The following is a 15383-nucleotide window of genomic DNA, read 5'->3' on the forward strand; positions in this document are numbered from 1 at the left end:
AACTCATGACTTTTCTCGTTTGGAAATCCATCTCACAGTGAAGGCGAGAACACACACCTCGACTTGCAGGCTACATTCAGCGATCTAGTCAGTTGATTTCAGACCGGTGGCTGAAATGGCCATTTTGTCTCAGTGTAACAAGTGAGAAGTTCAATTCATGTGTGTGTGTGTGTGTGTGTGTGTGAATTGTGTGTCTTAGCCATGCCTACACATACTGTACATGGCACAGAATAATTACACAAGTATGTGTGTGTGTATCAGAAGTAAATGTTAACTGGTAATATATACAATACTATATTCATTTTTACACAAATTCTCTTCAAACTCTATATGTTAACTGTGATCATGTTATTATATGTTTTGTGTACTGGACAGCTTTGAAATGACAAATTACATTATGGCAGCATGGTGTGTTAGATGCAGAAAGGAGAGGAAACTTTTTTTTTTTTTGCTTGCTTGATTACAGAGAGAGAGAGTATATAAATGTGAGTATCCTGTCAGTCAGGGTAGATGAGGAAGCCAGAGAAGGTGCTGTATTTGTTGGTGTTTCCGCCGTGTACTTTGCCGCCGTCCAGCTGTACGCACACTTCGTCCCCCACGTCCAGGTGCAGGATGACGCTGTTGGAGGCGTAGTCGTAGTTCTGGTCTGCATCCTGAGCGATTGCGCTGGCCTTCACCTGAGATAGAGACAAAAGATGCTGATAGGCCGAGAAGACAAAAAGAAACAAGGATATACTGTGGAAAATGAATGATATCATGAGTGTGTTTTATAGAGTTTTGCATCTGTGTGGAAGCTGCTGATTGTCAATATGCTCTGCTATATTTTTGTCTCTGGTATTTTAAGCCTTTATGATAGACAGTGAAGAGATGAAAGGTCCAAACAAAGGTCCAAATTTAAACTGAGGCCGATGCGACTCAGGGTACCTCATACAGTATGTTGTGCTGACTATTCTGACAAGGACCCGATGCTGCTACCTGAGTTTAGTCTTGATGGGGTGAAAAACTGCAGCAGTACACAGTTTGATGGAAAAATGCAACTCTCCACAGACATTATATACTTGTTTTAGACCTAGCTGGCTTTTAAGGAGAAGTTTTGCATTCCAGGTAAAACATCTGCACATTTTACATAAATGTAAGACAGAGAAGGAGGTTGAGGTTGGACAGGGTTGAACAGAGACAGAATGCTGAACAGTGTTACGAATCATTTTTATCAAATGATGTATTTTACAAAAGGTCCACAAACATGGCTGCAACTCAAACTGACCACGTGCCACTCACTGCAGAATGCTAACATAAATATGGTACATTTTTGCTTGGATGCTAACTGTATGACAGCATTTCTGTTTTACTCAAGTCAAAAAAGTTATTATTATTATAGTTTTTGTTTATAATGACTTTATAAGGGGGATAACACACAAACTATTTAAATACCAAACTCCTGCTAATACCTACATTCACTTTATACCACACACTATACAACCCTACCGAGACATTTCATTGACGTGTTATGTATTGTTTTAGGATTTTGTTGATAAACCTTTCAATTGAAGAAGTGAAAAACTAGCAATTACAATCAAATCAATCAATACAAGGAAACAAAATTTCTGTTACACGTTTTTCAGATTGCTTTCATTTATCTGTGATCATGGCTGTATGTGCACCTGTTGAAGATGACTGATTTTCAGCCAGTGAAAAGTTTCAAATATTTAATTAGGGGAAGTATTAGTCTCGTCTACGTGTCTACAAGCCTCCACAATCCTCTCTGCTCTTATTTAAATCGCTGGTCCTCTCTTGTAGCCCAAAGCACTAATCATCACCTGCGACGACAGCGCGTTCACCACAATCATCTAAATGTTAATTACCCAGTTGAGGAAACCGACATGGCAGAAATACGGATTTCTATGTGTTCAACATGAAGAACACAAGTATTATTACTCAAAAATGATCAAATCCAACATTTTACCAGATCGATCAGTAAGAATAATCCTAATCCAAACAGGCAATGTCTTTAACATCTGGTTTTTATATCATAAAATGGTGATTTTAATAGGTTTATCTTTTTAATCTTATCACAGTATCCCACCCACAACCACTATCTGTTCACTTTATCTGGATGTAACCCATCCCATTTTATTTCCCGTTTCATTCTGTGATCTTGGTGTAATGTCATCAGTGCAGATGCCTTCCTGTCCACTGGGCAGATAGATGAGATGTGCAGTGATCTTTGGCCTCAAACCTCCATCTGAGAGCACAACCTTTCTTAGCCACCATCAATTTTTCCAGAGGATTGTTACACGCACACCTGATCCACCTGTTGCAGACAAGAGTCTGATAGGGATTGCGAGGATGGCATCAGGCAGGACATCAGTTCATTTGTCAAGCAATTACAGCAAACACAAGGAATGTGCAGGCAAACACACATTGACTGCTGATATATGGACATTTGTTTGTTGCAGCTGAACCACAACAGCATCAATACCATACTAGACTCACATAGCCAGACGTGTCTCAACAGCGCTGAAACAGATTATCATTATCATTCTTGTTTAACTAAAACATTTGCATGTAGAGAAGTGAGCTTTGGCATTAAAATGGCAAAATTCCCACAAAAGAACAGTTTACAGCTTCTATCTTGTTAATGTACGCACTGTTAACGACCACGGTTAGGGTTAGGGTGACCTTCCATTTTCAGCATAGATCAGCTTGTACATCGACAGTTTGGAGATTGCGGATGTTGTTTAAAAATGGTAGCGCAAAGATAGCGTAAGGAAGGGTCTACATTCAGTGAAGCAGACTAATTAGATACCAACAGTTTCTGCTATCTGGATGCAAAAGTGTTCCATGTTACACTTGTATATTATCCATAAAAGGGATAAAGACTGCAAATCACAAGAAAATGGCTTTAAACGAGCTGTGAACACAATGTCAGCAAGCAGTTGCCCATTTACACATAGAGCACATACAGGCAACGGCACAGTTCAGTTTGTGCCCACCTGATGCACTTAAGCCCAATAACGATTGTCCTTTTAGCTCTGTTTTGGTCTCCACCAACTCCTGAGGAAAATACCTGGCTCTTCAGTTGCAGCAAAAGCGCTGTTCAACAGGGTAGTCGCTTTTTCTGAGCTTTTTCACTGAGAACAGCTGCCTGCTGCGGCTGAAAAGAACGCCAATGAGAGCGGTGAGAGTGAGCCAAAAAAACAAAACATAAACTAAAACCAAAACAATGAGCTTCCTGAGACGAGGGGAACTACTGTAGAGTTAGATGATAATTCTCTGTGGGATCATCACCACGAGCGACCCCTTTCACATAACGCAAAGTAATTTGATCAGTTGTAATTATAAAAATATTGATTATAGCTGATTTAACTTTGAAGAAACTTACGTAATTACATTTACAGCGAGCGAGACAGTAATTCACTAAGATGAATTATAATAAAAAAGGCTTGAGAAACATCATATATTTGAGTTTTCAAAGAAACAGAAATTGCAAGAGGGTCAATCAAACAAACTGAAAGATGTTTTTAAATGCTACCCCCAAAAAGAGAAACATTCACAATCAAAGACATAGAACAACAGCAGAGCCTCAACATTACCAATCAATGTCATCAACATCCCCGTGACACAGTTACAAGACATTATGAGCTGGCTTCAGCACAGCTTCACACTAAAGGTGCATTATCTGATGTGAAGAGCACAGAACCAGGAGCCTGACACAGTTCTAAAAAGTAATACGGTCTAACGAGTCATACTTCACTCTTTAATCTACATCTGGACAGATTTATGTGAGGAGAAACGCAGAGGATGTCATCCACCCTGATTAAACATGATGCTGGGTCTGTAACAGTACCACCTGCCATTTTAGAGGGAGTCGTTACATCTGCGTATTACTGTACATGTTTACATAACAGTATGATACCACTGAGCACAATGATGATGGCCCCATATTCTAAGATTATAATGTCCCCACACATGTTGCTATTAAGAAGAGGTTTCATTATAATGTGGATGAAATGACAATAATGAAACAACCACTGTTGCATAAAGTTACTACATAAAATGATATGTTTGCTCTGTCCTCAAAGACTTGGCTTTGCTTCTTGAGAAGAAAAATTCAACTTGGCACAGATCGGGATTCAGCCAACAACATTTCATGGTGGGTAAACAGCTGTTTAAAAGAGAAGCCTTATTCATAATGTAGCTGTTTCTGTTATTTTGTCCACTCCCATCCACAAGTGACAATCCCAAGTCAGTTGTTTTTGCACCCAGTAAGCAAATCCGCTTATAATAAATTGCACTATCATTGGATAAGCAACCAACTATTCAAGCAGACGATCCATTTAATAGTGGAAAATTAAGTACACAAGTGCATACATATTAATGAATGCAAATATGATATCCTCACTCCATCCTTGTCTCCAGCTCCGGGTCTGTGTCTGACAGAGGATATGGTCCATCATCTCCACCACTCATCAGGCTTCCCGGACTCTCTTGTGATCACAAAGACAAATCAAATAAGACTAAACTCCCCATTTCTCCTCATCCTCCATCCTATAATGAGTTCCCCCCCCACCCATTTCATCAATTCAGCTCAGCATATATCTCCATACAAGCAATTTTTCCCCATGTAGAGAAGGTGAACATTTTTATTCCGCTCCTTCAGACAGAAATGAATCGATACATTTCCTTTGTTTTAATTCAACTCACATCACTCCATTAATTGTTGTCTCTCGTTCCACACCTCACGCCCCTTCCATCATCCCTCTCCTATTCGCTACCCCATCGCTATCTCTTCATTCTGGACCCATCTATCCATCTTTTTGTGTCCTTACACTCCAATGAGATGCAGGTCACGCACACATTTTCTCCCCCCACCATGGCAGTGTTGGCGGGAGCAGCGGCCAAGTGTGTCCCTGTCCGGTCTAAATCGGATTGATTAACGGCGTGCTGCTGTGGCAGGTCTCCTGAGGACCCCCATACACCCACACACACACACACACACACGACCCCCTCTACCCTCTACCTTCTTCCCCTCCCCCCCACACCTCCAGATGCGTCAGGGCAGACTATACACGGCTGCGGCTACGGTAATTGGTAGTTGGACAGCCATGGCAGCTCCCCCGCCTAATAGGTCCAACTCCTCAATAACTCCATACAATCACGATAAACGGGGGCACAGGATAGGCTACAGTGGTCAAATGGGCCCATGAAATACCAGGAGGAGGTCAGGATAAGATCCCACACAAGCACACATGTACGCTCCGTAAGAGCAGCTCTCTTCCCTCTTTGTTTTTTTATGAATCTCAAGTGAACACCTGAGAAAAATCACACGGCATATGAGACATTTTGTTATTTCATACTGTTATTTCATACTTTCAGACTGCTTCGCTCTGAGGGGACCGAACAGCTCCCCTGAGGAGACCTAATGGTTTTAGGAAAAATATAACAGCAAAGACATTCTGACATCTTGTACATCCAACATCTGTCTACATGGTTGAATGGCAGGATTCCCCTGATAGTATTTTCAGCTGAGTTAGAGGCTGACAGGCTGCTGTAACTTGCTACGAATACAGTGTAAGATTACAATTAAAACCGGTTTACCTCTCTACACGAGGATGGACAGCATCATTACAATCAGTCCAATTAAAACGTGATTAAACAGCATGCAGCGCATTAAACAAAGGCTGCTGGGTTCTGTCTATACCTGCATCAGCCACATTTGAGAGTCATAGCAAAAGTTGCAGCAGTGATATTCACACATCCTCATTGAAATGGCCTTTTAAACATGAACATTAGCTAATTGTATTTGCGAGCCAAAAGGACACAATGTTATTTATGGCTTTTCATGGCTGACTTCCTTATGAGACACGTAGGTTTACTTAACCTCGACTCAGACAGTGGAGACGCTGACATTTAATGTGTTATGTTTATGATTAATTCATGGTCACGTTCCCCTCTTGTATATACAGTAACCCAGTGGACGAGTTAGCTATTTCATTTTATGCACATATTTTTAAGAGTGGCATTTAAAATGTTCACAGTCACAGTCAGCATCACTTTTACTGCGGCAGCAGAATATGATTTAATGATGAATTAAAAGTCGTACTCCGAGAAACAAAAATTAAGAGAGATCTCTAATTATTTGTCTATACTAAATATTTCTTGACATCAAAGGAAAACCTGAAATATGTGCAAAGAGGGCATTATTTGAGTGTTGTAAAATAGATAATCATTTACTCAAATGCAGTACTTAAGTCTAATTTCCAGGTACATACGATACTATATATACTGATGTATCAGTATTGATGATATAATTCATATAGTAATATATTATTCACTGCAGTCATTTTTCTTCACACAGCACACTTTACATACATTTTCACTGTAAATCTGACAAATTGATCTCACTTTAAAAAATTGGATACCAGTTGTATTGAAAACATAGGTAAGTATTCACTATTATTTTACCATATCTTCTTAGTTTACTTAAAATATAATTGTATTTACTGATTTTTTTCTCACTTCTAGGTGAGCTGATAAGTGGATCAGTGCTTTTTACTTTAGCAGAATTGTGGGTGAAGGACGTTTATTTGTAACTGATAATTTGTTGTATTGGTATTTTTGCTCATTTCAGGGATCTCAATCCTCCCTCCATCGCTGTGCAATATATGATATGTATCATCTCTTGGACCGAGCCGAGCTGGTGACATTGCAGCACCAGCACAGATGAATCTGCAGGTTCGGCTGTCAGCAACAATCACAGTGAAACCTTGTTGTCTTAGAGTGGGCAGGAGGCGCTGGGGCTTTGGGAGTGAAAACAAGAGGGAAAGGCAAATCAGGATTATTGTCAACGGCTGCAGAGATTGATAGTGACAAGGGAGTGAATTTCTGTCTGTTGGCCCGACGTTATTCTGACTTGATCTGCTGCTGTTGGGGAGAAGGAAGACCCGCAGGACAATAGAGAAGATTACACTGCCTCCACCCTTCATTAGAGGGCAACATTAAATGGGGAGGGAGAGACAAAGGTGGGAGAAAAGGAAAGAGAGAGAAAGAGGAAATTTACAGCATAGAAATAATTCACTGACGGTGCTAAATGCTCAATAAAATCTACATTTTCATCTTTGTGCCACTGATTTGTGTGCCATATTTAAGGGCTGACATACTGTATTTCAAATTTATTCAGCCATCTTCATCATTCTTTTTGAATATCGAGCCAATATCAAAGTGTGTGTTCATAATGTTTATGTCTGAGGAAAATGATGGACGGAGGGCATGAGGGAAGGAGAAAAGAAGGATACGTAGTGAAAGCAGAAATTTGGATGAGGACACACAGACGGGCGAGCAGCTGCGTGCACTTTTAACAGTCTAAGCACAGGACTCGGGCAAAGGAAGCCAAAGTTGAGAGGGGCTGTGAGTGATGGGGAGGGAGCCTGTTGGATAACAAACTGATCAAGCATGCCTGCCTCTGAGGAGGCGGGGGGACGGGGGTATAAATGAGGCTGGCGAGGTGGGCTGTCCATGTAGTGTGTTATTTTTTCAGTTTTGTTTTGTTTCGCAGTGGTGCCTTGATCCTCGGGTAATAAAACTGACAGGATTCATTCACTGTGATGTACAGACCTCTCAGAGCGGAGCGAGACGATTGAGCCGGGTTTCTGTTAAACTTACCTGAGGGACCTCTAAGGGTGAACTGGGAGAGACAGGAATAAGGGCAATTGAAATGGCCCTTTTTGTAAAAGCCGCTGTGCTCTCTATGCCTCCATCCATGTGTACCAACCTGAGGTATCCTGTTTCTATTATGCAGTTCAACATGTAACCCTTCTCCTGCACTGCAGACTCACACACTAATTGGCATGCTAGATGTTAATATTTTGCCATGACACTCAAGACCCAAGGTGTCAAGATGTTGATTAGAAAGTCTCTAATTGGCTCTAGACTGAAACCTTTGAGAGTAGAGGAAATGCTCTAATTGGATATAAGTGGGTTCTGTAGAGGGTCTACCTGCAGAGCGTCACTAGAGCAAAGCCTCCGCTCTGAAGTTAAATTATACTACGTCTTTATGACATATTGTTTATTGTCTTGTATTCAGTCTGTGTGTGTTTTACACCTGCTCACACATAAAGAGTGAAGAACAAACAACACTTATCATATAAAACCTGTTAAAAGGTCAGGAGTTAATATCCTCTAATTCTATCTACGCTTAAAAATGTAATTATCCAATGTGCATTTTGCCATAGCTCACTGTAACTGTGCCACTATCAAACACTGCTGCTTGTGAACGAGACAAAATCCTGCTTCCTTGATGAGGAGAAATAACGATATAATGGGGAGGCAAAAGGAAAGCACAACAAAGGCATGGCAAAACACAGTAACAACCAGCCGAGTCGTTTTAGTCAACAGAATATAATGGCCTCAGCCATTATAACAGAAACATATAGTCAAATAATGGCTGTGTGCATGAACAGGCGCGTAAATGTGTGTGGACTCAGAGAAAAAGACGAGAAAACAAGGGCAAGCTGCAGGTTATATGAGAGGATTCTTTCTGTTTGCTCCAGAAGAAATGCTGTCAGAAAGGGTGAACTTTTATCCTTTATCGCAAAATGTTCCCCATTATAATGTTGGGCCATTGTGCCTGACACTACACCATGCAATGCACCGCACATAAAAAATTACTCTTGATTATGAATTATTCTACTACCACACAAAAAAAAAACACAGCTTCTGATGTGCAAAAATAGAATACATATGATATTGTCTAATAAAGTGCCACATGAAGCCCATACTGACACCTTGTCTGACATACTGTAATTAACAGCTTCCACCTCTAACAGTAGCCGCATCACACCTAGCTACTGGAGACGAGCCATTCTAATTGAGTTCAGGCTTGTCATCACCACAACTTTTCAATGTTACATTTAATTATGCTATTAGCTCACAGATGAGGACAGATGTGGGATATATGCATAAACCTTGAGTTTCAGTTAAAGGTACAGTACATTAAATAACAATAGTTTATTTGCACAACTATCTGCTTGATCCAACCTTCATTCATTAGCTTGCAGGAACTAACAGACCCTTAACCAAGTCAATATAATAAAAACCAACACCTGCACCTTTATCAGAACCTATGCATCTATTATAAAAGCCTGGGTATGTTTAATGCAGACTTAATCCAAGGCTTGATTCTCTACTTTTGATTGATTCATTCATTCATTCATTCATCTTTCCTTCCAACCTTTACATTGCGAAAGCTGAGCCACTTGTCAGAACATATTGTTGGGCTTTAATAAGGCACAGGTTTGTCTGCCAGTCTCTTCCTCTAGTAGGTCACATTCAACCTAATGCCACAGCCACATAATGAGGTTACCGTGTGTCAATAAGAGACGCTAAAATGCTACTAGCACTCTGATGTCATCAAAACTATAGCATGTGCATGTGTGTGTGTGTGTGTGTGTGTGTGTGTGTGTGTGTGTGTGTGTGTATATAAGATGACCAACTGACCAACCCAGTTCCTCCCATATTGGACCAGCTATAAATATTCATACTCCCACTCCATGCTCATCACTGTAAAGGGCAAAGTACATATTGGTGGTGAATTATATATCCATTGAAAAGGTCATCTACCTCAACACCAATCTTTTGATGAGTTACGGGACACGAGGAGCGAAGAGGATTCCTTGCATTGGGTGATTCGGCTCTGCAAACTTGTTGTAAACTTGCAGGTCATTTCACAGGACATTTAATTAACCAACAGCTCAGACGATCAGCCGGCAGCATAAGTGAGATTATTTCACATATGTCAGTCACATGTCTGGCTGCATATAGCTTTTGCCCTTCAACTCCTCCCTTGATCAGAGGACGCTCTCATGTTGTTTTTTCTCTCATCCTCCTCTGTCTATTCTCCCATGGATATCCATCTATCCATCTCTCTCTCTCTGTGTCAGCCCACTTGTCTGTGTCCTGCCTGTCTCTGCAGTGATCCCTCCTCAGGATGTGTCTTATTCTCAGCTCCCTTTGGCAAGACATTGATCAACACCATGCATATCAGTCTGACAATTGTTGTATACAAACACACCTACACACAAACACACACAGAGACATCCACCCATGCTGCAAAACACACTATAGAAACAACAGACTTGATAGGTTTGACATTTCATTGGTTTTTGTACAAATTAAAGAAACAAGATGTAGCACACTGATTAGCAGCGGTTACAGTAATGTGTTACTTTGTAATGCATTTCTCCCATCACTGGTGAGGAGGCAGTTAGCTGCCACTAACAGAAGAGAGAATAATGTCTTATTCACAGACTGTGTCTTCTTAGCTGGTTTGCTATTATTAACCACTGCTGAACTGCATTCAGAAGTCACCTGGTTTTGTCGGAGGATGTGCAAGCCCTGCGGGTTCACCTGAAGATGTGGGCAGTCAACACAGCCAGTTGTTAGCTAACTGTTAATGGTCAGTAAAAACCTAGTGGCTGCTACAAGAAGATCTATTTTTCTGTTTGGGTTATATACAGCACATGTGATGTGTGCGTATGAAGGATTTGGAGGCGCTTAATGTTTTGAAGGAGCTGTTCTATGTAATGAAAGTAATTTAATGAGTATGTAACTAATTACTTTTGCTGTCAAGGACTAAGTTAAGTAATTGAATAACTTTTTTAATGACCACTTATTTACATTTTCAAATAACTTGCTCAACATTGTTCATCAGTGAGCTTTGAAGGCACTGGTAGGTGGATTTTGTAAATTCAGGACAGAGCTAGGCTGGCTATTTCCCCCAGTTTTCAGTCTTTGTGCTAAGCTAACTGCTAACTGACTGCTGAATCCTGCTACATATTTTTTATTGTACACACATCTAACTTTTGGCAAGAAAGTGAAAAAGCATAAGATGTCAAACTATTCCTTCAATGCATGCTCTCATAATCTCATGATGGAAAAAATAAAATCTACATGAACAAAATACCCAGATTGGCACACACAGCTTATTAATAGAGTAATGTGCAATTGAATGCCTTTACGAGTCTATAAATTGACAAACTTTTTAAGTGTCATCCTCAAGGTTTTTGTCATTGACCTCACTGGTTCACGCTGCTACAAGAACCTATTAACAGAAAAAAAACTGTGGGTGCAATGAAACTGTGAGGGCAAGATCAGCACTGAATTGGGTTAAATAATTTAGTTGATGGAAAAGATAATTAATGGGGAAGGAGTCAATAGCCAGTGTGGGTAATAAAAGTGTATGCGTGTGTGTGTGCGTGTGTGTGTGTGTGTGTGTGTGTGTGTGTGTGTGCGTGTGTGTGTGTGTGTGTGTGTGTGTGTGTGTGTGTGTGTGTGTGTGTGAAGGAGGGGCACAGGTGGAGGGGAGAAGATCTCATCTAAAGGCTATGAAAGATTTAACAGCAGGAGAAGACAGGAATGACAATGTCTGTGAAGGCACACAACAAACCAAGTCCCCCAATTATATCTGGCATTTAACTGTCTGTCCTCTTTACTCTGCACTTAATGCACATCCCAATGAAATGGGGAATAACTATTTTATGGACTTGATCAGTCACAACAAAGATCTAGATTTTAATGATGTGCGTATCTGGGAAGTCTTTAACACTAAAGTCCTGTGAAAAAAAGCTTATTTTTTACTGACCCTTTATATTGATTCAACCATAGATGTTATGATATAATCTCAAAACTATTATGGAATATTTCAGTTAAATCTGGTGCACGACCATGGGTTTCACTTGCACCAAAACAAACAATTGCTTGGTTTTTGGTGCAGACACAGGAATGTAAAACGTAATTTATGATATGGCAAAGTGAGGCACTGGAAACATTCTCACAGTTTTCTCATGAACTATTGCACTTATTCACTCAGGTCATTTTTCAGGCCTACATGTCTCTGTTTCCAGCCTCTCCAATATACAGATTTGCTGTTTTTCTCTGTATTGCATCAATCTATTTGTTTAATATTGGATTCCAATATTGCATGAATCTAACATTTTCAGGTTTGAGACTACAAAATATCACCTTTTTTCACAATTTTCTAAATATTTCACAGACTACAACATTTATCCAGAAGGAAAATTGTTGTTAGCAGCCATAATATCATAATCTGGATCCAGAGCAGCACAAAGGATCCGTTGTGATAGACAATCATGGGATATGGTACCAGTTGTGGTTGATGCAAGAGGTTAAAAAAAAACCCCAAAAAACAGATGCAAATGTTGAATTTGACAAAAAAAAGGACAAATCTGGTGGCGGGTGTTTGATACATCCTGCTAACCAATCAACAAATGGAACCGGGGTGTCAGGGAGGTGCAGGGGGAAAGCTCCACTGCAACAAAGTTTGACTCCCAGCAGCAGGCCCCATGGTGCTGTAGTCGGTAACGTAGTGATGCTGAACTGCAGCCAGTGCTGGGAAAGCCAACAAGGCCAGCTGCATGTCCTTGTTGCTGCACTAGTGACTCCCACTGATTAACCTCCAGGTGAAGTTCATCAGGTGATAAGAACTGGCAGGTGACGCCACGTGTCTGACTGCAGCTTTCCATAAAGCAACAGTGGGTGAGGACTACAGGACAGCAGGCATTCAAACACTGAAGACAACCTAAACAATTCTATGCAAAACAGGGAACAGGGGAATTCTGGTAGCCTAATGGTTAAGACTTATATCAAGATGGGGACGTCGTATGTTTCGTCGTTACGTTTCTCGCCACCATCAAGCAGCGATAAAAGTCAAAATGGGGCAATTTTGCATGTTCAACTAATAGGGAACAACTTGAAACTGGACATTTTTTGCATTAGATTAGTGACAAAGGTTTAAATGCAAACCTTGAAGCTCTCCTCTGTTGAATCCCTAGTGGCCCATTTGCTGTATTTACATTTTTTTAAGATGTAAGATTCAATAAAGCATATCAGTACAGCCCGGCAGGTGATGGTCCGCTCAGCAGCATATTGCTGTCAGTTCATGTACCGTGCAAATTGTCTCTGGAGACACCACAGTTGTACCATCAAACACTTGTGACAATGCAAAGCATTTTCTTCTCCTTCTCCTTCTTCTTCTTCTTCATCTCTGGTAATCCCCGGGATGTTACTCTTCTGTTCTGCAGCACACATGTCAGAATCAGGGCTTCACACCAGAGTGAGGGCTTAGTTCTTCAAGCTTGTCACTGATCTCCAGATGGAAGCATTCAAGGCTTTTCCAGACATTTGTACTTGTTTATTTATTTGAATTAAAGTCAGAGTTCCTCAGAAGACAGTAGCCAGCTGTTGCATTTTGGCTTTGTTCCTCTGAGACGTGGAGGATTGTTATCCTCTTGATTGCTTGGCTGTCTCTCTCTCTCTGTCTCTCTCCCTCCCTCTCTCTCTCCCTTTGTTTGCAAGTTGTACAATTAATTACAGTTTCCCATGTAAAGCAGTCCCACCTCTGTTTCTACTTTCATCCCTTCGTTTCATCTTCTTTGTCCTCCAAAGTAAATCGACTTTCAAAAAAATAATTTTTGAATGTTTTCTGATGACGCTGTTTGTTGAGCAGATGGTTGATTGTTCTTCTCCATACAACAGTTGTGATATAATATAATATAATTCTGCTCTAAATAAGCAGCTTTTTTTATTCTTTTTGGTATACTTTTTGGAACCTTTGCTTTAGACGTTTCTTTGTCTAAAACCTCATCACGATGCTCTAAATGTTCTATTGTTCGGAAACTTTTTTTTTTCCAACATGGTAAAAAACTAAGTGGTAGTCAAACTATTACACAACACCAGCAACACCTGTGCAATACAATGCAGTCCAATTCTATAGCCCTGCAGCAAATACTACCTTTGTGATGCTTTTAATTATCAGCATTGTTGTCCGCGGGTCAGACAGGTGTTGCTCATGACATTTTTCAGGATGTCCATTAATCTAGAGACTGTTCTGACTACAGCATCACTCAGCAAATGCCAAAAAGTGATAAAGTCCTCTAGCATCTGAAGGCATTATCTCATCCATCAGGAGAAGTTGTGTGACGATGTTTAGAGCTACAAAGTCTGCCGAGGAAGGAAGATGGGTCAACACTGGACATATGAGACAGCTGCTGTGCTTCCCTTCACCCATTAACAGTAAATGCTGGTTTCTTCCAACTCTGACGCTCATTTCATAACCTCAACCAGGTGGTTATTGCTGTAACCATGACGACCAGGGCACCCTGACCTTAATGAATAGTTATTCTAACCGAAATTAGGATCTTTGCCCAGCCCTAACTAAAACATTTTTTCTGCCTAACCAAACCTTAATCATAGTACTCTCAGATTCGAACAGTCTTATTATTTTTATTTATGTTTATTTGTCCTTCTCTAGGGAAGTTAAAACTGTGTATTGTGCCCTTTAATTTGACTTGTCAATTTACTAGCTTGCATGATGAAAGTGTTCCTGTCAATGTGTCCATTGCTGTTGGTAGCACAAAGTGCAAAAGATTTTTACCAATTTCGAGTTTGTTTCAAAAGGCAGAACTTTCAGATCACAACATCAGAGGGACACTTCAAACAGCCCCACAGTCACACTCACCTTTCCGTTCTTCTTCAGGTCGGCCCACATGCTCGTCCCATCGCCTCCTCTCATCAGGACATGGTAGGTGAAGTAGTAGATGCCGGGCAGAGGGCAGGTGAACTTGCCGGTGCTCGGCTCGTAGTAGTTCCCTACGTTGGTCACCACGTCATCAAACTTCAGTATTTCACTCCCTTCATGTTGTTTGCGAAGGCCTGCGTAGAAGGCGATTTTGGGACTGTAGAAGGATGGGCCATAGCCACCGGGCCCAGGCCCTGGTGGACCGGGTGGGCCGGGCTTGCCAGGTTCTCCAGGGGGCCCTTTAGGACCTGGAGGACCAGGAAGTCCAGGGCTCCCTCTGAACCCCTGTTTGCCCCTGCGGTTTGGGAAGTCTGGGGGCTGAGGGGAGACTGCTGTCAGCTCTCCCTGTGGGGGGGTGAAAGTGTCACACACCATCTTGCAGCTCCCAAGCATCTCGTAATGCGTGCCCCCTCCTCCCGACCCTCCCCCCTTGGTGGTGTGGACCAATAGGGGTATGGCCACCAGCAGGACCAGAACCATGGCCACACCGACTCCAGCCCCGATGACACGTTTCTTGCGGCTGAGCCGGGAGGCGGCCAGTGTGAGGAAGTCCTCCTCCCCTTTAGCTGGAATGGTTGTGCCGGCCAGGCTGAACTCTGGGTAGAAAGAAACTAGTGGATGGAGGAGGTGAAGGAGTAAAATACGTGATTGTGTGGTGCAGAGAAAAGAAATATGGGGCTATTCTAGGAGTGGGACAGGCAAGTCTCAGAAGGGAGAAAATCAGAAGTCGGGGGGTAAATGACAGATTTCTCCATCTCTTGGTGTTCAGCACATTTGTTTTGTATCCTTT

The 15383-nt window shown here is 41.4% G+C and overlaps 1 protein-coding gene across 1 annotated transcript; it reads right to left on the reverse strand.

Annotated features, from left to right (window-relative positions):
- Positions 1 to 497: 497 nt before the first annotated feature.
- On the reverse strand, positions 498 to 15094 carry LOC121621842 (complement C1q-like protein 4). The gene is made up of 2 exons (XM_041958517.1): positions 14534 to 15094; positions 498 to 677 (listed from the first exon to the last, which is right to left on the reverse strand). The coding sequence occupies exons 1-2, from the start codon at positions 15071 to 15073 to the stop codon at positions 498 to 500; spliced, it is 720 nt and encodes a 239-aa protein (XP_041814451.1). The 5' UTR covers positions 15074 to 15094.
- Positions 15095 to 15383: the final 289 nt, after the last annotated feature.

This window comes from Chelmon rostratus, chromosome 2 (assembly GCF_017976325.1).
Source record: "Chelmon rostratus isolate fCheRos1 chromosome 2, fCheRos1.pri, whole genome shotgun sequence".
Lineage (NCBI taxonomy): Eukaryota > Metazoa > Chordata > Actinopteri > Chaetodontiformes > Chaetodontidae > Chelmon > Chelmon rostratus.